This window comes from Dipodomys ordii, unplaced genomic scaffold, assembly GCF_000151885.1.
Source record: "Dipodomys ordii isolate 6190 unplaced genomic scaffold, Dord_2.0 Scaffold17, whole genome shotgun sequence".
NCBI classification, from domain to species: domain Eukaryota; kingdom Metazoa; phylum Chordata; class Mammalia; order Rodentia; family Heteromyidae; genus Dipodomys; species Dipodomys ordii.
Genome location: NW_012267233.1, coordinates 22,668,612 through 22,691,913, shown reverse-complemented (window position 1 = coordinate 22,691,913; position 23,302 = coordinate 22,668,612). Strand labels below are relative to the sequence as shown.

The window sequence follows — 23,302 nt, the reverse complement described above, 5'->3', positions numbered from 1 at the left end:
CTCCTCCTTTGTTTCCCCTTCCCATCCCTTCCCATTTTCCCTCCTCCCTCCCCCCACTCCTTTTTCCCCATCCCCCCCACCCATCCACCCCCTCATCCCGGCCAAAGTTGTAAAGTTCATTTTTCAACATAGCATCTCGTACATCTCTTTGTTGCACTCAGGATACCTAATAAACCAATATTCTCAAGGTGCTTCAGTATGCTAGAGGTTAAACAGATGTACTGTACAAGAAAGAACTCTATGTCCATTTTTAAATATGACAATTTATTTATCTTTTTGCAAGATTTTATATTAATATTCAATACACATATCAAAAATATAATTTTGCACTTTACTGTTGCTTGAAAATATATATCTGTAATGTCTTGCAAAACATAGTAAATAAATGTCACTTTAGGAAATGTACTGAGAGGATATATTTGCATATACTACCTGTGATATAAAAGGATTTGCTCTGATCTGTACACATTTAGTTCAACAATTGAATTAATGTGTATCTTCTGGATAAACAACACTGCAGAGCATAACAAGTTGAGTGAAATTATTACTATTCTAGAGAAGGTCAGGGTCAAAATACAAAAATATTTAGAAGTGAGTACAGTGGAAATGATGAACTACAGTAAAATAAGTGCAAAGAGAGCATCACATCTGTTTGGATTTAGAATGGGAACTATCATCCCAAAAGTCAGAGGTATGAAATAACAAAGTTTTGTTTCAATCATCTTTACTAGGTCAATAACAAGGGTTAGTCAAAATAAGTATTCATGGTATAAACATACATACATAAATATGCATGCATACATATTGTTTGTACGCATACTTGTACATGCTTGTTTTGATTTCAAAGAATAACACTTTGGAATAATACCTGCCTCTTCATCTCGCCTCATTGGTCTCACATCAGAACAGGTTCAGCTCAAATGGCTAATTATTTTTAGCATAGTAAATATAGTTTAATTAACTTATTGTTAAAAGATAAAGTAATAGCCAACACAATTTGCAATCATTTAAGTCTAAGGTTTCATATAGGAAAAATGATTTTTGGAGCATATTTTGATTTTCCTTATATATTCCATGCTAATTTGAAATGTTGAAAGCTACATTAATCAAAATCATGCTAGATATTGTTCTGCTTTATACGTTTTTCAGTGTTTGCAGAGGGTCATAATGCAATACTCTCTCATTCTCCAATGGAATGGAGGTGCTTGCTCTCTGTTCTCAATCTCCCAACTACTACTCAAGTTTAAATTATCTTCCATTTCTTATCTGTGGCTGGAAGGAGTGGAGGAAGATCTACAGCATTGATGTGATATGTATTACACTCAAACAGAAGCTTCATCAATAGACTAAAATAGTGCTTATTTAGGGTGAACCAGTCTGATCTATTGGTACCTTTATAGACATTTTTGTTCAATGACTAGAAATGAATGGAATATAGAAAGATCATTTCTTAAAATAATTGAACATGCATTATTTCTTCAAGATAATATAAGAATTTCTAAATGTTAGTATTCATTTTGAATCTGTAAATACTTAAGAAATAATTGATTTGTCTGTATCTCAATATTTTACTTTAAAGCCCCTGTCCCATGAGACCACAGAAAATTATGCTTAATTATTTCTCCTCTTCTCTGGTCTTGTATTTTTCACAGTACCAGGACAATCAGAGCATGAAGGTTTAGGGAATCTCTTTGTCATTGACCACAAAGTTTCTGCAAAGATACATTTACCCTGTTTGTATGGTCCGTACAAGGTCAACAGCTACTTATGCATGAAAATCTGAGCTTGGCTTCCAACTAAGATAAATGGTTCTGAAGACACACGTCTTGCATTTATAAAGTTTATACAAAGTATGAGGTTCCATACATTCTAAGGAAAATCTGCATTTTAGCACTAGTCAATGCTCAGAAGGAATTAAGGACATATATATTGTTAACACCTTTGGTGGCATGTCTAGAAACATGGAGCTTACTAGCCTGTCACGAAAAGTGTTCTGTCACATGAATATACTCCTAAGAGTGTAATCAGAACACCTGACAGCACAGTATTTTAAAAAAAGAAAGAGAAGAAAATATGCTACTTTTTGACAAATTTGACTCAGCTTTTTTAATTATGAGAATAATTTTACATTTTCCACTTTATAAGTCATGAGATGTAAAGTAGAAATGTAGAAGTGATATGTAATTTTCATAGATTACTACTGTCTATCATAATTACAGAGTTTATAAAAATAGTAGAAATCTATATTTTCCTCACTTATTTTTGTTCCAACTCTATTACATCTGAATGAGTGTGATAACCTCAATCTTGAATGTACTTTATTCTAAGTTCTATCAGAGTAACTCATTGTCTTTATGATTTATTCTTACAACTGTCCTCTACTTGGAATCTTAATTATATCCTGTGCAAATAAAATTTCAGTTGTAAATGATCCTCCTAGTGACTATCTCATTCTTGGGAATGCACTCCCATTTCTTCTCCTTTCCCACTATACACTAACTTGCAAACTCAATAAATCACTTGCTCACCCAAATATATCAACTGTTTTTCTATAGTATTTATCATTTCCTCATGCATTATGCATTTTTCCAGACCATTATATATTTATAATGTTTGTTTCTTACTATCTATCCCTGGTAGAAGACAGTGATCAAATCATTTTTTGATGCATGAGATATCCCAAATTCTGCTAGGTGGAAAGAAGATGAACAGTAAACACATATTGAATGAATGAATGGCATATGGTATTTGCATAATCAAATAATCGAAAGATAAAGGAAATCCCAAACTCTACTTTGTACTTCTTCTCAAATGCTTTAGTAGTATTTAACCCATACTGTTTTATATTTTCAGATATTAATATGGCAGGGGAACCTAAACCATACAGACCCAAACCTGGAAACAAGAGGCCTCTTTCTGCACTTTACAGGTATGCAAATATGCACTATTTCACTCTGGATAGCAGTGAAAATGTCTTGTAACTCCATGAGGTATTATGACGTGTGTGTGTGTGTGTGTTTGTGTGTGTGTGTGTGTGTGTGTGTGTGTGTGTGTGTTTGCTGGGGCTGAAACTCTGGATCTGGGAGCAGTCTTTGAGCTAATTTGCTCAAGGCTAGTGCTCTACCACTTGAGACACAACTCCATTTGCAGTTTCTTGGTACTTAATTGAAATAAGGAGCCTCATGGTCTTTCCTGTCCAAGCTGGCTTTGAACCACAATCCTGAGTATCTAGGATTACAGGCATGAGCCACCTGTGCCTGACTGACTGGGAAGTTGACTATTTTTAAGTAATAATTCTTGTTATACATTAAGCATAATAAAATGTAATTGATTGGCAGTGATCTTGAATGCCTACTAATCAGTTTCTATAACTGCTAGTCACTTTCCATCATTTTGACAAAATATCCAGAAAATATTTGAAAGGGAAAAAGATTTACTTTCCCTCCTGACTTGATTTCAGAGATTCATTCCATGCTGGTTGGCTCTTTCCCTCTGGGCCTGTGGTTAAGGGGTAAGTACATAATGGTTAAATGGCAAGCTACAGCATAGCTACTCACCTAACTGTAGACAGGAGGGAAGGGAGGAAGGCAAAGGACAAGATTTATGCTTAAATGACACACCTCCAGTGGCATAAGTTCTCCAAACACCCACACTCTCCAAGTAACCCATCCAGTATGAATTCATCAATGGACTGATCCATTGATGAGGTTAGCACACCCCTAAGGACCAAGTCTTCAATATATGTGCTATTTGTGAAATCACTTCCTACTCAAACCATAGAAACCATCATTCAACAAAATGTTTCCTTAATAAAAACCTAATGGGAAGGGAAGGGGAAACAAAGGAGGAGGCAACAATGCTTGATAAAAAATGTACTCATTATCTTGCCCATGTAATTGTAACCCCTCTGTATGGTATTTTCACAATTAAAAAAAAAACCTAATGGAAATCTCTGGTGCGTTCGCCTGACAAATGGACATGTTTCTCTGACAGAAATCTAAAGAAAATCTCTAATGAGTCTTGCCTAACAAATAGAAATGTCAATACTGTTGACTACATACTATGTACCATATTCTTTGGGAGTTTTACATATGCTGTTTAATTTTCTTTATAATGATCCCTTGATATAGGTCAAGAACTTCAGATTTTTTAAGGTCACATCATTAGTAAATGATACTACCAGTGCTTAAATTCATGCCTTTCCATGTAATGCCCCAAATCTTTTCCACCCAATAATTTATCCTCTTTTAAAATTACAAAGTGCATGATTCTGTCATACTCATTTCTCCAAAATAACAGATACAGTTTTTCTCTTCTGCAGAGAGACAGGCCCAAATTCTTTATTCCTCTACTAAAGTACTTGGTTCTGAACCACCTTAGCTTTCTGTTTACTTACCCTCCTTTATATGTCTCAATTTATCAATGGACATACCTATAGTTATAATATCAAGAGGCTAGACCAGATTTAGTATCCTGTACATATATTAACTTAAGCAAAAGTTAATTGACTTGGAGGGAGAGAATGACAAAAGTAACTCATAACTTTTAGATCTTTAAAAAAGTCACTTTGGGGGGAAAAAAACGATTGTGCTGTGAAGCTATGTGTCCCAATTCCCTGTACTTTTACCACTTTTTTTGTACTGTAAGTGCTGAGTTTGCATCTGTCTCTGTAAAATGCGCTTTTGTTAGATTCAGCTACATGTTCCAGGCTGTTGAGATCTCCTATCATCCAATTTATTGAGTTCTTTCCTAGATAACATATCATCATCCATTCTGTATCCACGGCCACAGGGCTAGCAGAAGTGTTGAGCAAAGCTTTATTTTACTGATACTATTTGGATAAGGGAGATTTGAGTTAAATGTGTTTCAATGGATTATGCTCTGATATCGTGTAGTATGAAGAATGCTCATAAAATAGCCTCAGGCTATTTCTTTGTCTTTGTTCTCCAAAAACTAGCATATCTCCTTTTCAGACACGTAAAATTTTATTTTCTAATCTACAAATACATAGTTAGAAGTAGGTCCCTCTCTTTGATTTGTTGTGTTTCTGGATCTCTATTAAAATTTCAGCATGTGCCAAGGAGACCTAGGGTTTCTCCTATTCCATCCTATAATGCTTTCAGAGTGTCTGCTTTGACTCCGAGGTCTTTGATCCATTTGGAGTTGATTCTGGTGCAGGGTGATATATAAGGATCTAGCTTTAGTGTTCTCCAAGTAGTTAACCTATTTTTGCCAGCACCATTTACTGAAGAGGCTGTCTTTCTTCCATTCTATTTTTTTTTTAGCTCCCTTATCAAAGATTAAATGGCTATAGGTCTGTAGGTTCATTTCTGGGTTTTCAATTCTATTCCATTGGTCCTGGGGTCTGTTCTTATGCCAGTACCAAGCTGTTTTGATTACTATGGCTTTTTATTGGATTTTGAATTTGGTATTGCTATTCCTTCAGCATTGTTCTTTCTGTTAAAAGGATCGTTTTTGCTATTCGGGGTCGTTTATTGTTCCATCTGAATCTTTGGATTGCCTCTTCTATTTCCTTGAAGAATCGGTTGGAATATTGATAGGTATCGCATTGAATTTATAGATAGCCTTGGGGAGTATTGCCATTTTCACAATGTTGATCCTTCCAATCCGGGAGCATAGGAGGTTTTTCCCACTTCCTAAGTTCTGTTTTGATTTCCTTTTTCAGGTTTTTAAAGTTTTCATCATAGAGTTCCTTCACTTCTTTGGTCAAGTTAATTCCTAGGTATTTTATTTTTTGTGGGGAATGGATCAAGAAAATGTGGTATATAAACACAATGGAATTCTATGCCTCCATTAGAAAGAATGACATTGCCCCATTTGTTAGGAAATGGAAAGACTTGGAAAAAATTATATTAAGTGAAGTAAGCCAGGCCCAAAGAAACATAGGTCCCATTGTTTCCCTTATTTGCAATACCTCGTATAGGTCTGAGACAAGCAGAAACAGTCAGGTAAGTTGATGTTAGGGGAAATGAACCCCAGGATAAGGACTCAAATGGTTTTTCTTTCTTGCAATTGTTTTTAAAATATTTATAAGGTGATTTTTTTGTTGCTTTATATGTCCCTCCCCCACGGTATAACTCCTGTTTTCACTGTATTTGATGTTGGTATAGTTTGTGGAGGGGAAGGTGGACCCATTGCACCAATGAGATGTACAAGTCGTTATGTCGAAAAATGAACTTTACAACTTTGGCGCCGGGCGGCAGGGAGTTGGAGGGGAAGGGATGGTAAAGGGAAACAAAGGAGGAGGCAACAATGCTTGATAAGAAATGTACTCATTACCTTGCCCATGTAATTATAACCTCTCTGTATGGTATTTTCACAATAAAAAAGCAGGAAAAACACATACATACACGCACATACATACATGCATACACACATACATATATATACATACAAACATACACACATACACACATACACACATACATACATACACATACATATACACACATACATACACGCATACACACATGTACATACACACATACATATATACATACACATACATACATACATACATACACACATACATACATCTCACCAAAAAAAAGAAGTAGTTCCCTCATATGGGTCCTTTTCACACCCCTCTCCTAGTGATATATAGTGTGTGATCATTAGGGATGGTCATCTAAAAAGTCATCAGGTTTTTCCAAATTGATGATGAAAAATAATTTACAATTTCTCCTGCTAATTTGGATGGTAAAATATCTATGTATAAAATGAAAGGAAACAAGAAAAATATAAATGTTGATAATGGGTCAAAAGCTAATGTTGACCCAAAAGAGCAAAATGAAAGAAATCATCAATAAAAGCAAAAATGACACTTTCTGTCCTTTTTATTTTGTGGTAAGGAAAAATGTTTAGAAGACAGCATGGCAAATTAACTTGGATCTGATTCATTTTGAATTGTATGAATAGAGCTGAGGCCAATACAGAACATTTTAGGTCAACTATTAACAAAGCAAACTGGAAATGCTTGATTTTCTTTTTCCCAGTGTCATCCTACTAGCAATAATTTTCATGTTTTTCCCCTTCTAGGGTTGTTTTGATTTTTCTTATAATAATGGCAAGAAACAAATATCTTTGAAACTTTTTCTTATATTTCTGTAATGCTGAAACTAGAGACAGAATTTTATTCAAATTCACTCTTATATAAAAACTGCATTAATTGGAAATGCTTCTTTATATTATTTTTATCTCATGTAAATTAATATTGAGGTAGACTGAAATTGAAAGGCAAAAACAACAAGATGTAATAATGTGCAGCTGAGAAAATGCACATTTTATCACTCTTACATAAACCTAATAACACTTAATTGTATATAGAAAGCTGTACATTCAGTCATTATTCTTCTTATTGTAGAGTTTCACAAGGCTTGAATTACATGTCTTGCTGTATAAATGAGAAATCTGCTTTTAAGACAATAATGGATTTGCTCAAAGTAAGATAATAAGATTAGGAACTGAACTCAGCTTCAGCCTACAGATCTAGTGATTTGATCATACTAGATCACATTTCACTGCGCTACCTTACCTGCTACCATAGAAGTAATACAGATTTTTTTTAAAAACGTAGATTTCCCACCTGCCAAAATCAATCATCAATTATATTTCTATTTATAAATACCATGCCAGCAGGCAGCAAAAGAAAGACTATACATTAGACACTTCATAAGAGCAAGGGACTTAGTACATATTTGCATAATTACAAGGCACAGATTTTGAACATCAAGTTCTTTATGCAACAAAACAGTTGCAAAATTTTCTTGAGAGTGTAAAATTACATGCCTGAAGTAAAATAGTCTAGCTCAGTGTAGAAAGCATGATAACAGCTTGAAAAATAGAGCTATCTACATTTCTAATATTTATATATTTAGGATGTTTTCCTAATGAAATTGTTGAAATAGTCCTATTTACTCATTCATGCATTTATTCATTTATTCATAGGAGACTTATTATGTTGCCTATGATCTAGGGACTGATTTTTTAGGTAGATGCTTATCTAGTACCTGGCACAGAAAACTTCAAACTGAAGGACAAGTAGCGAGCATAATGAAATAGAAGCAAGTTTATTCATAGAGTTAAAGGTAATCTGTTTATTTAAACAATTTGTTTTTTCCCTTCCCCTCCACAAATTATACCAACATCAAATACAGTGAAAACAGGAGTTATACAATGGGGGAGGGACATATAAAGCAACAAAGAAATCATCTTATAAATATTTTAGAAACAATAGGAAGAAAGAAAAAACATTTGAGTCCTTATCTTGTTTAAATAGGGATACAGGTGAATCCATTGCAACAATGAGATGTGCAAGAGGTTGTGTCAAAAAATGAACTTTACAACTTTGGCGTGGTGGGTGGGGGGAAGGGGAAGGGGAGGGAGCAAGGGGATGCGGGGAGGGGGGAGGCAGGTCTGGGGAGATGGGAAGGGATGGGAAGGGGAAACAAAGGAGGAGGCAACAATGTTTGATAGGAAGTGTACTCATTACCTTGCTTGCTCATGTAATTGTAACCCCTCTGTACGGTATTTTCACAATTTTTTTTCCTTTAAAAAAAGGTAATCTGTAGCCAGGCACTGGTGGCTCATGACTCTTAGCTACTCAGGAGGCTGAGATCTGAGAATCGCAATTTAAAGCCAGCCAGTGCAGGAAAGTCCCTGATTCCCTTATCTCCAAGTAACCACACAAAAAACAGACGTGACACTGTGGCTCAAGTAGTATTGCACTCGCCTTGAGCCAAAGAGCTCAGGGACTGCGCCCTGAGCTCAAGCCCCACGACCGACAAAAAAAAAAAAATATATATATATATATATATATATATATATATATATATAACATAAATCACTATTCAGCTCCAATTATCCCATGCTCAGGCTTGTAACTAATCTGCCAATGGACCTTCTTCACCTGCATCTATTTGATCATCATCATACACTGTAAAGTGTCATTCATGTGCAGTATCCACTGAGGAACTACTTTGTTTTTGTTCCTTATTTACGAGGATTTTAAGTTTTGTCAAACAACCTTCATTAAGTGATTGCCAAGGGCTTAAATAATGTGATTATATATAATATGCAGATACAGCACAGTAAAGTTCCATTTCTTACTGTCTTTGGCTTGAATTAGAGGCAGAAATTTAGTAGGGACAGCCCAAGAGATGCATGCATACACATTTGCTCACTCTACATAAGAGAAAGGACATGAAAGCGTTGAAAGTTATAAGAAAATGATTCTTTTTTAAAATATATTTTTATTGCAAAGATACTATACAGAAGGGTTACAGTTACATGAATAAGGTAATGAGTACATGTCCTATCAAACATTGTTACCCTCTCCTTTGTTTTTCCCTATCCATCCCTTCCTCCTGACCTCCCCAACTCCCCTGCCTTCCCTGCCAAGTTGTAAAGTTCTTTTTCAACATAGTGTCTTGTACATCTTACTGTTACAATGGGTCAACCTGTATCCTTATTTCCGTTTTTTGTTATTTCCCTTCCTCTCCCCAAATTAGAAAAATGTATATACAAGATTCAGGTCACCAGAATCAACTATAGTGAAAACAGGGGTTATAACATGGGGGAAGAACATACAAAAGAAACAAAGAAAATCACATAGTGCATTGTAAGTATATTAAAAACAACAGCAACAAAGATAAAACATCTTGTGTCCCTATCTTGGGGTTCATTTTGCTTAGCATCACCTTATATGGTCACATGTACATAGCTTTTGACCTTTTCATCTTGTCCTAGACATATACTAGTTATTGTAAATAAGGGAAACCATGGGATCTATGTTTCTTTGGGCCTGGCTTACTTCACTTAATATAATTTTTTCCCAGTCTTTTCATTTCTTAACAAATGGGACAGTGTCATTCTTTCTGATGGAGGCATAGATTCCATTGTATATATATATACATAACCTTTTCTTGATCCATTCATCAACTGAGGGGCATCTGGGTTGGTTCCATATCTTAGCTATGGTGAGTAATGCTGCAATAAACATACTTGTGCTGGGAGCTTTAGTATGGCCTTGTTTGTGATCGTTTTGGTAAATGCGCAAAAGTGGGATTGCTGGGGAGCTCTATGGGGAATCTTTTAAGGAACCTACATACTGCTTTCCAAAATAGTTGAACAAGTTCATACTCCCACCAACAATGCAGTGGGGTTTCCTTCTGTCCATATACCCTCCAGCATCTGTTGTTACTAGATTTCTTGATTATAGCCATTCTAATTGGGGTGAGGTGGAATCTCAATGTTGTTTTGATTTTCATTTCTTTTATGGCTAGAGAAGTTGAGCATTTCTTCATGTGTCTATTGGCCAAGAAAATGATTCTTGAACTGGCCTTTCTGACAAAGGGAAAGAAGGACATATAGAGCAAGGAACACATGTTGGGGTCAGAGGCACAAAAACAACAGCATCCAAATGAGAACTAAGATATTTTACTGGTGAAGAATGGATAAAGGAAGCATTGACCCAGTTTGCAAATAACCCTACGCATCATGTTGAAAAATCTGGTTCTTATTGTGAAGACAAGGAATCATTTGAATATGGCAATAGATTGTAAATGGTGTACTCTGAGGGCAAAATGAGAGTCACAGATGTTTAAGGTTTCCAGCTTAGGCAACTAGAGGAATGATCACATGATTTGGACAGGAGAAAAAGGGAAGACATAATAACCATTGAGGGAAGGACGTAACAATAAATAGCTTCGGTATTGGACATGAATTCATAAAGACAGATAATTCATTAAAATAGCACTTGCAATAAAAATGCTTCCCATTAGAGTCTATTTGTAAATGAAACATAATCATTTGTGAATATTTCATAAATATTAAGCCTAGTCCTAATGGTGAATAGCTAATCCATTCTCTGGGGCAAACACTGCAGCATTTAATAAATTGCTGTTTCAAATGTTCTATGTTCATTACAAAGTATCTACGATGCTCAAAAATAATAATTGTACCCCAGGAAGTAAGCTTTCTTGCATGCCAAATTCCAACTAATACTAATTAATTACTAAATGAGTATAATTGTATGATGGTTTTGTTTTTCCTTATATTGTAGTCAGGCATTTTCTTTCTAGTTTGGGTAAATTCAGCAAAGACATCAAAGAAATTTATTAGAGCTAAGCAAACAGGTTTGCACTTAATTAAAGGCAGACCTTTGCTTACAGAAAATATAGCAAGACACATAATACATGAAAAGCTCATCATCTCTCCTTTGATTTCATGATAGTTTTAGGTACCACTCTCAAATATGCTTTTGTAGCTCTCACATAAGTTTCTGTTGTAGTAACTTTCCAACCACAGAGAGGTGACCATGGAAATCATTGTCTATGCAAGAAGATTCAACACTTTTAGAGATGGTCAAAGGAACTAGCAGCAGCAGCATTAAGATCACCATGCTTTGTGTTGGTAGCCATGAGTGTGGATAAAAGATCTAATATAGTGATTTTGCCAAGCTATTTTATCTTGATAAATTTTCTAGATAAACATATGGCTCTAAAGTCTTATAAAACATTGTTTGAATAAATTTCACTGCAGAAAATGTATCAAGAGATCAATTTGGTGGCCCCAAAACAGAGTCCTGGTATATAAAGAAAGACAAATTTGCAACAAAATAACTCTGATGATTTATTTTCTACCTGGTCTACATGAGTGTGCTTCTCCTTCATAATTGCTCTGGAAGATACTAGGAAAAGGGAATATTCAGGTGACAATTTTTTTAAAAATAAAATAATGGAATAATGCTGAAGAAATTAGCAAAAATCATTAAGAAGATTATCCTAGACATTCCAGTTCATTGACTTGCTCAGTTTGCTGAGTAATATTTACCAATTAGCTACTTACAATTTTGTGTATTTTCTGTCTTTTGTGATAATAGCAAGGGAGATACATGTTCACATTAAGAAGTCTAATGCTTTAAATGTTAAAGCTTCTCTTCTCATGGGCAATTTTTTTTCTTTTACTTAACTAGCCATGTTTGTTCACTCAGAAAGCCACCATAAAACTGACTCTTGAAGTTACAAAGTAGAGTGTAAGGAAGAGAGGGAAATTATTTTTCTAGTTCACATGCTAATATATCCTGTCCTTCTAAAATAGATACAAGCTAACCACTGTCATGCTCACTATGTTTGTTTTTGGAGACTCTGAAGAAATTGAAATCTTTTTGTTCCTACTCCAATCTTCCTTCACAATCAGATTTTTACCATGTAAAATTTCCAGCATCCATAAGAAAAATAGCAATGAAGAAGTGCATACTTACAAAACTCAACATCAAGTGTCCATTTATGAGAATTGAAGGTGAATTCTCTTGAATTTAGAGTTCTCAGATGAATATTGACATGTTTTACATTTAAGAAATGGGTCTTAACACTCATTTTATTAGTTATTCACCATTAGGCAAATATTTTATGTGAACATCTTCAATGAATAAAGTTTTTCAGGTATAGCTACAGAAGCAAGTCTAACCATACTTTATCTCGTGTTCTTCAGCTTTTTCAGCCACATACAAGAAGAGCTAAAAGTTTGCTGAAACATCTATTTAAGTAGCTTGGAATTATTATGACCTCAATAATGATTGTTATGGTCCCAATTCTTCCTTGAATTTTAGCTATGTTTATCAAGTGATTATTTAAAGAAGTGATCTATATTAAAGCATAGAGTTTATTTTAAATGAATGCACTCTATAATAATATGTCAACTACATGGGTTAATGTTTTCTGTGAAATTTCTTAGAAATGTTTTAGAAATATTTTTATTTATGTTCATATTTTAGCATGTGGAAAATGTAACTTACAGACCTTTTCATTTACAATGTTTCAAAAATACTGATACAATTCTTACAAAATTAGTTATGCTATATGCAATACTCTTTTAGGTTAATAATGGCCTGTTTGTAGTTGTCTGTAGATGTTAAATATTCATGATTGTCATTTTGCCTGTGAAAAGATTGTGGGAAAAATAATAACTGGTTCTCAAGAAGATATTCTGTCAAGACAATGCCCTATCTGCCATAGATAATTCATTTAGCTTTAGTAGATAATTTAAGTTTCCATTTGTGCTATCAAATTGATATTATCTAAAGGAAAATGAACCTTCTAATATCGGTAACCATTCTAGGGATTCTCTAGTCTCCCAACTTCCAAATTTCTCCCATAAACCACTTCCAAACATTTTCAAGCCAGAATTACATACTTATTTTGCAGAAATAATTTCCTTTTTTGATGTGTTTCTCATCACTGTGACAAATACCTGAGAAAATGGCTTTAAGGGAGGAAATAAGTATTTTGGCCAATGGTCTCGGCGTTTTAAGTCCATGGTCATTGTTTGCATGGTTTCCATGTCTGTAGTAAAGTAGAGCATAATGGCATAGAGGACATGATGGAGAAAAGCTGCTTACGTCATGGCAACCAGGAAGAACAGAAGCAGGAAGAGACAAGGATAATACTCCTAGGACTTCTTTTTACTGCCGTCAATTATGAATTGAGTCAGTAATGAAGTCAGAACTCTCCTGACCTAAACCTTATTCCTGAATATTGTTGCCTCAGAACCAACACTCTAACACAAGCCTTCATCTGCAGTGTTCAAACTGCAACACACTACACACATACACACACGCACACTTTTCAAAGGGATGGCTACCACTCAAGAATCCTCAAACAAAAATATTGTCAAGTTCTGATGATTGCTTTATCCTTTTATTGTCTTAGCTTTAACAACGACTTCATACTTCTGCATGCTAATAACAGTGAAATACAAATCTTTACACTTATTTAAAAATTATTTTAAAATGTTTCCTTGCTCAGTTTCTACAGATTATGTGAGCTGAAGTAATCTATAAATGCCACAAAAACAGAAAGGAGAAACTGTGACAACTCCCAGAAATGTGAAAAGACATTACTTACTGAATAGCAACCATTGATAACTCTTTTAAGCCTGCTTTTTATAATATGTAACCATTATAAAAAGAAATGTGAACACACTAGTTTAGTTCATTCCTATTCCTAATATTCTAGGGTTCTGTTACTTATTTCTTCATCAATATATTTGGGCAGGTATACATACTTCATTATCTCGATGATTCACTTTTTTTCCTTTCAAGCTTTGTACTGTGTCTTAAAATATTTTTTGGCTGAGTAATTTTTTCTTTAAAAATTTGTACTACCTTTAAGAAGTTGAACAAAGGAGGTACCCCTTGAATATAATGTATCTTGTTCAATGTCACTCCAGTCCACATTCTCACCCAACTTTCAGCCTACACGTCACTTACTTTTGTTAATTTTGTGGTATATGCAGTGAATGCTTGACTGCATTCTCCCTCCTTCCCCCTATGTTTATCTAACCTTTTCTCCTTGACCCCAGCCTCCATTGAATGTACCCATTACCTGGTGTTAATTTTCTTGGGCTTTGACCTAGTCTATCTAAAAGATTATACTATTTGAGCTCTCCATTGAGTGTATTATACTTTAGTTGATTCTGTAACAACTTGCATACCACCACTGTGTTTACTTATAAATTTATACATTTATGCTGTTCATCACAAATGACAGAAACCATGCAAAATATGTTTCTCTGGGTGTTACTTAATACAAGTTTTTTCAAAGTCTTTCCATTTCCTTATGAATGGTACAATATAATTCTTTCTGATGAATGAGAAGAATTCCACTATGCAAATATACTACATTTTCTTGATTCATTCAACCACTGAGGGGGATCTGGGTTGATTCCATATCTTAGCTATGGTAAACAAGGCTGCAATGAACATGGTTGTGCTGCTACCTTTAGGGTGGCCTCATTTATGCTCCCTTGTATAAATGCCCAGGAGTAGAATTGCTGGGTTATAGGGACTCTATGTTTACTCTTCTGAGGAACCTCTCATACTACTTTCCAGAGTGGTTGAACATGATTGCATTTCCACCAACTGTGTACTAGAGTTCTTTTTTGAAAGCATCCTCACCAGCACTTGTAGTTGCTTGTTTTCTGTATAATGGCTATTCTAACTGGGTTGACATGGAACCTCAATATTGTTTTCATATGTGTTTCCTTTATGGTCAGAGATATTGAGGATTTCTTCATGTGTCATTGGCCATTTTTACTTCTTCTGAGCATTCTCTCCTTAAGTCATTAGCCCATTTATTGAGTTGTTTCTTTGAGAACTTAATTTTTCTATCTACTGAGTTATATCTAAGGATTATAATCTTAAATATATTCAAAATGTTAAAAAAAAGAAAGAACCTATTTTCAAGTTATTTCTTGCAATTTTATTTAAATTGTCAGGATAATATGATAATACTCAAAGTATGAAGTAATAATAGGCATTACCATTACATAGAATGTTCACAGTGTTTATAATTATTTGGAAAAGGATATGACATTTGATTAAAGAAACAAAACAGCAAAATTATGTGAACACCATTCAAAGCTATATAATAAAAGTACAAACAAAGAAAAAATGAAGCAAAGTAATCATTGAAATTGTCTATGAATAGTGGGCACATAGAAATTGTTTCTCTTGTAACTTTCATAGCATATGAAAATGTTTGGCTAAGGATAATTATATAAGAAAGAAGATATTTTTTAAATCTAACCTTTGTCTATTATAAATTGTGCATGTCATATGAAACACGTATACAGACAACAAGGAGGATGTGTGGGTGTGCCTGTGCATGGGTGTGCACACACACCTGCATGTGGTCAGTGTTGGGCAAAGTCCATTAAACAGATGAATCCCTTCATTCTAAGTAGACTCTTCTGGTCATTATGGCTGTGAGGAAACTTAATTTTCTAAAAAGGGCAACTTCATTAACATTTGTCTCACAGTTCAGTGCAGTCCAGCAGCCCATGTGGAGACATAGTTACTGCCAGAGCTAACTTCTGGCAGTGACCTGTCAGTAAGCTAATGCCAGGACAGTATGAGCAGCTCAGTGAGAGCAGGACATGAGATGGGCAGGTACAGAGAGGGAGCGCAGCAGAAGTCATCTGATCTTCAAAAACAAAAAAGTCAAAATTGATGAGCCCTTAAGTGGTACAATAAAATGAGTAATCAGGAATGCGTGGAGAGGACACCTCTCCTGACTACAGATTAGTGAGCTAGTATTAAGACAATGGCTCTTGTCTGAAAATAACTGTCCCTTTCTGTACTTAAAGTTGCAATTCAACCACGTTTCTGCTGCGTTGAAAGGGCACAGTATACGTGAGCTACAGATAATAACAGAATATAACCCAGTTATAGCCTTTGAATGCAGAGCTTGGGATGTTACTAATATAATCTCCTAATGAGAGAGTATCTATCAATCAATATAGTTGCCAATGTCATTAGTCTTTTTACAATATACACATCAGAAAAGGTTTTTTATAGAATGATATAACAGAATCAGAGGGATATGGGAAAAATACAACAGAGGGGCCATCAGCTGCACTGGACATTGATGGAGATGAACTAAACAACTCAAGGGTAGTGATGGGAGGGAGGGAATGAGAGGGAAAGAGCGAACAGCCTACACTTAGCAAAAGGAAAGAAATGTACATATCACCTGATTTGGAAGAAATAGCTGTCGTGTCAAAGTTTGTAGAGTCCATAAGTTTTATAGACCATGATAATGTTAATGTGCCTCATGAAGGTTAAAATGTGTTTGTGACTTTAACTAAGTATCACTATCCCACAATATTGTGAAATTTATGCAATCACTTAATCTCAATAAAAATATTTTTAAAATATCAAAAAAAACTGGTAGGACTATTGGGAGCTGGTGGATCATTCCTGTAATCCTAGCTACACAGGAGGCTAAAATCTGAGAATCATGGTTAAAAGCCAGCCTGAGCAGGAAAGTTTATTGGACTCTTATATCCAATTAACCACCAAAAAGACAAAAGTGGAACTGTTTCTAATGGGGCAGAGTACTATCCTTGAGAAAGAAAAAAAAGGCTCAGGGACAGTTCCAAAGCTCTGAATTCAAACTCCAGGGCTAGCACAAATACATACATACACACACACACACACACACACACACACACACACACACACACACATACACACACACATTTGAATTTGAATTTGAAAAGGAAAAGAAAGTAAGTCATAAAATATTTATGATCATGTATGAAATTGTATTTATCATTTGGCTATTTACCAACTGTTACAGTTACTGTCACAGGAGTTAAGGCACTGTTACTTGAATTATTCTAGAATAATTTTATAAACTTAAAGCTAAGGCAAGGGAATTTACGAGGTTGAGGGTAGCCTTTGCTAGGCAGCAAATTGTAAGCCAGTTTCAACTACATGAGACCCCCACATTAAAAAAAATGAAAAGCATAACTGGTTTATAAGAATCTGAATTAAATTATGTATCAAATTCAAAATTTTGGTATAAAAATAAAGATATAATGGGAAAAGTCTAGGCCCACATCTTAATTGACAAGCAAATCTCTGAGGACATGAAAGTAAGAAAGGTTAACCTTATAGGTCCATAAAGCACCATAGCAGACAACAGGAAGTACTGGGTAATCTGGACACAATCCGGCCAGAAAGAGTTGTCCTCTAGGGAGTCAAGTGAAGAGGGTAGAGAGAAGATGGGGAGAGAAGGAAGGAAACATAAAATGATAAAAGTCAACAGTTCTCAGCTTACTGTATCCAAGAACACATGCTTTAGTCATTTAGCACATTCACACTCTGCTATTCAGTATGACTTATAACCAAATGACTACACATGATTGTATTGATTCTGATGGCTTCATCTTCAAGTAGAGAAATAAAAGACGGTGGCAACAGTTTTCCTCAAAGAACAGACTCAGCACTGAGATCTGAACCTGGATAATACTGTGACTGATTACCTGCCTCCTGGGCCTCCACTTGTGACAGATGTACAGTTCCTCTGTTGGATTTAACAGCCATTAACAAGCAACCATATAACACAGTAGAAAGAGACAGCAGAGAAGCCACTTGCTGTTTTGTTTTGTTTCTGGAACAGAGATGACTTAATCTGTCTCCAGGAAAATTATTGAATTTGAAAGAATTCCTTTTCATAAAATTATTTTTTTAATTTTATAGAAACACTGCAGAATTGTGTATATTTCCATCTAATGATGTAAATGTGACATTAAATCAAGGATCACATTAAAGAAAGGATGAGACTCCATGCTCAGCCTTGGCCAAATATCTACCATCACCATCCCCACTGATGCTCCAGAGCTGTTGTGGAAACTGGTTCAAGTCTCCTAGACAATCACCAGTGATTAATCATCTTATCAGCAGATTCTTCTTTATCTTTTGCCTTCATTTTTACTATAGTTCATCCACCTGGTAGAATTATGAAAGCACATTACAACTTGACCAAGGGAGATCAGCCTTGAAGTCTACATTTTCAATGTGGAAAAGGTCATGACTGTGATCATCATAACTGAACTGAGATTTTTGGTTGGTACCATAACTGTCCATTAATCTGTCCCTGAAGGTAGTAGCACAGATGGTGGGAGCTACAAATGACACTTACCAAGAGGTCTGATTATAGCCTTGAGCAGAGATTTCAATTGTGCGTGAAGTCCTTTGTAAATGGTATCGCAGGAAACAAAGGATAAGGCTGCTTTCATTTCCAAAGGAACTGAATCTACTGGAGGAAAAAAACCACTATATGACTGAAAAGAGTTTGATACACCTCACTATTGTAGGGGAAATTGGTGCTCCAATAGCCAGCAAATACATGTAGAAAATGATACAAATATCTTACAGGATTAACAATGAAGGTCTTAATCACATTCTCTGTTATCACCCTGTTCTCTGAACGCTGAGATTTAAAATCTTGGAGATGTTCATCTTTTGTACCTTTATTTTGTCATTCTCTAATAGAAATGATAATGATTCTAATTTCATAGAAAGTTCTAAGGAAAGTATGTTAAAATGCTCAGTCATGTGCCAAATTTAAAATACTTATTATCTCAAAGAAGAGATTAGATATACATTCTTATTTTTCACATTCACATCCACTTTGTACCTCTTGATTCCTTATATAGCCTTCAGCAGACTTTCCTATCTTCTATTAACACAAAAGAGATAAGTGCATGTTTGGACATTATGTTTGTCCTTTTGTTCTTTATTGCTGTGGTAGACTTAGGTTAATTATAACCCTTTTACACCCTATGTCCTAAGGTGGTTTTAGAATTTTTGTCAACACAGTTAGCAGTCACCATCAATTAATCACAGTTGACATGAAAATTAAATCTTATTAGGCCTATCAGCTTTAGAGTATATAAGCTTTTAAGGAAATGATTGTTCTTATCTACAACCATCTCAGACTATCTTCCATCTCAGTTACAATCTTGCTGTGATCAGTTCCTCCATATTGTTGACTAGAACATCCCCTGTTTTCATTGTATTTGGTTCTTGTGTCCTCTATCTTGTATACATATTTTTCTAATTTGGGAAGGGGAAGGGAAATAACAAAATGCTGAAATAAGGTTATAAGATGAGCCATTGTAACAATGGGATGTACAAGACCCTATGTTGAAAGCAAACTTTACAACTTTGTGGGGGAAAAGAGTTGGGAAAGAGGGAAGAGTTGGGGAGGAAAGGGATGGTAGGGAAAAAACAAAGGAGAGGTAATAGGAAATTGACTCATTACTTTGCTCAAGAAACTGTAACCCCTCTGTACAGTATCTTTACAATAATATGTATAGAGAGAGAGAGAGAAAGAGAGAGACAACACTTGGGACAATGTTGGTAAACCCATCACAACTACTATGACCTTATAGGTGTATGCCCTTATATGTATAGGAAGTACTCTTTCAACACAAGAGTATTCTGTGGGTTATTGCTCATGGCTAGTTTGCAATAATATCCTTGACATTTATGCTAACAAAGATGAAAACTTTCAAGGCACACACAGATGTTTTGGGCAGATAGAAGAAAGGAATCTTGTGCATATACAGTCTAATTTTTTTCCATGCTGCCTATCAAAGAAGATTGCTTTTTCTTTCTGAACTTCAGTTTTCTCATGCACTCTTTCCAAAATTGCATTAGCTAGCGTGCTTTACATATTCTCTGGTGTAATAAACAAGCCCTGACTTTTGTGATAATTACTACTCCATTTGTGGAAGATGATGGGAACACATAAGAGTTAACAACACTATTCTTTTCTACATGGAATAGATTCATGTTTGTCTTTAACCTATTTCTGTAAATGTATAACCTATTTCTGTAAATAAATTCTATTCTAGAAAATTTCAATATGAAAAGATGTCTCTTTTTACTCCCTATGAAGGATTATGTAACTCATAAACAAATCTTGGAAAATTTCCACACTTGCTTTGGTTTATAATTCAGATCTGCTCTGTATCTGACAGAGTGAGTGTACTTTGAGTTTCATTCCTTTCTGGCATGAAGTATATGTGAGCTACTTCTAGAGAAATCATCTCTTCTGTATTTATCTGTACCTCCACTGAATAGATTGGAGGCTGGTTCCATCAGTCAAAGTGCAATTTTTCCAAGTCAACATTTGGGAATTTCTCCTATATGTTGGGTGCCATACTAGTTAAAGCTTAATAAAAATTGTCAAATAGTTCTGCCCCCAGGCTTTATTTCTGTATACCTACAGGCCTACTTGTGATTCTTAATCACTTTTTTCATTTAACACCCTCCCTGGTTACCTTTATTCTCTCTTACAATTTCATCTTACAGTTCTGCATTGATCACATAACTACTGACTCAGTCTTAGCAGTCCAAATGTCTCACTGTTGTTTCAGACCCAGCCTTTCATCTGTCAGCTACTGAGTATCTTCTCCAATATCATCTAGCATGGTTGTTGTGGTTTTGATATAAAATATCCCCTGCGGGCTCATCTATTAAACGTTTGGTTCCCAGCTGGAAGTACTGTTTTAGGAGGTGGGAAACAGTAAAAGATGGACAAAATTGGAAAAAGAAAGTCATTAGGAAGTTATTCTGGTTCACTGTCCCCTTAGTTCTCTTTTCTTCCTGCTTACCATGAGGAAAACATCTTCTCCACATACTTTTGCTGCCATGTTGATATGCTGCTTCCCCATGGGTTCATAACACGAGACAAGTGACCATAGACTCAACTATCTGAAATTGTGAACCAAACTAAATAAGAACCCCTTTTACGTAATTTTTCTCGAGTGCTTGCCTAAGGAATGCAAAACTAACATAGTACTGCCATATTAACATATTCTCCTCCCTGTATTCTTATTTCTGTCTACTGGCCATGTATCCAGTAATGAAGATCTGTGGACTCCAGGGGTTAGAATGACAACAATGCTCAGTATTTATTAACTATTCATTTAACTGCATTTATTTCTCTAATTTATTTATTTTTCACAACAGCCCTATGAATTGGTTTTATCAATAAATCTATCTGCATATATGGTAATGGTCCACAAAGATAGTCCTACTTTTCTAAGGCTATCCAGTCAGAGGTGGATTAGAAATCAGACGATCTGTGTTCTTAGGCCTCTGTCACATCCCTCATAAATGTGGGTCCAGCTTGGGCTATCACTATTAAAATAGAAATTATTAAAGATTAGTGAATACCCTTGTTGCCTACTCAACTACAAGATCATGTAAACATAAGACAACATTTTTATAAGATGCTTCGGAATTGTGAAAAAGCACTAGTCTTCCAAAAACATTTGAAATCACTTCTGTAAAAATACTAATTGTATCAAAGCACAGGGATTTGAGAAAGCATCTGCAAAGCATGTAGATAACATTTGAAATCAAATGATATTTCACAATAGAGACAGAAGTATAAATATAGAATATGTGGCAGTGCCATAAGAATATGTAAATAAGATAGAAGAGAGAGCTGAGATTCATGCAGTATGGTATGGGACTTAGAAACCCAGTGCCCAGAATTCCTGAATTCAAACCTTAACCATTTATTGGCTCTGTGTGCTTGGTTAAGATTAAAACACTGCTCTCAGTTTCCTCCTCTGTAGAGTATCCAGATCTCTAATCTGTACTTGTGAAACCCTTTGAAGACTAACTACCTTTACTAAATATGGATTCGTTTCATGTTGAAATCTTATAATTCCTTTAGCCCCAAGTATTGATCTACAAATTGTGTTACCTTTTATTTCTCTACTATTACCTGTTTTTCTGAAGGATGTTGTTTATCTTATTCTACTCTTAAATATTACTGGGCACCAAGTAAAGTACTATTAAAGTCATTGCCTGTTTCTTGTGAAATATATAAAATCAATCTTGTTCTTCATAGAACAATTATTTTGTAAAAGATTGTACAAAAGTTCCCACTTGGCATATCACAATGTAATCACCTGTTTCTAAGGACAAAATTGATCAGCAATTTTCTCCCAAGGACTGTTTCTTCTAGTTTGCTTTTACTTTTTCTTTAGTTTTCAGCATGAAAATTACTAAAATAAGCCTTTCATGCATTCAAGCAGTTTTAGCACTTAGAGTTAGCAATTTGTCTTTACCTAAGTCACGATCATGAGGATTTGTTCTATACCAGGGATGCACTGGACGATATATAATGTGTAATCATATCCTCTTCACCATAATCCCTTAAGGTCAGTGGGCTTTCTGCTACATACTTGGGAGAACAGGAGGATGATCAGAAACTCTGACTTGTCTCAAGGCTAGGAAATTTGCCTTGAAGCCATGAACCATGACTGAGCGGATGGATACAAAGCAGAATATCATTCAACACAAGCTTGTTACTACTTTCCTATACAATATATTTCAATTTTGAGGACAAAACATGAAGCATATGACTGATGATGGCTTCCTCCAATATTTTTGGCTCCATTTCATTGAAGAAAATTCTTCAGTGAAAGAAAAGAGTTCTGGGAGCCCTGCTACCAGGTGTTACCTTCTATGACTTAGAGTGGTTAAATGAACAATGAGCCTTTCCTTCACCAACAGCGACACACTTCACTCCATTTTGGTTTTGTTAGTTTTTGCATAGGTTTTATTTTTTCTGAGACTGTTTAGACAAAGATCCTTCTATTTATGCCTCCCATGGAGCTAGAATGACTGGTACCACCCCACATCTAGATTTTTATTGGACAAGATATGGTCTCACAAACTTTTCATCTGGTCTAGCCTCAAACCACAATTCTCCTCATCTCAACCTCCCAAGTAGTGATGATTAAAGACATGAGCTACCACACCAGGATGTGATCATTTAATTAGCCTTCAAATTCATTTTGTAGTCCAAGAGTGATATGCTTAGTGACAGCCATAATATTACAAGTGCAGAGATGAGCATGACTCTGCAAGATGCAGGTGTTAGACTGCGATAAATTTTACTTTTTT

The 23,302-nt window shown here is 35.2% G+C and overlaps 1 protein-coding gene across 1 annotated transcript in view; it reads left to right on the top strand.

Annotated features, from left to right (window-relative positions):
- Ralyl (RALY RNA binding protein-like) overlaps window positions 1-23,302 on the top strand; it is a 672,761-nt gene that overhangs the window by 530,576 nt on the left and 118,883 nt on the right. The window contains exon 3 of the mRNA XM_013012428.1: window positions 2,854-2,929. Within this exon, the coding sequence (XP_012867882.1) occupies window positions 2,854-2,929 (76 nt within the window). The remainder of the gene's footprint in view (window positions 1-2,853; window positions 2,930-23,302) is intronic.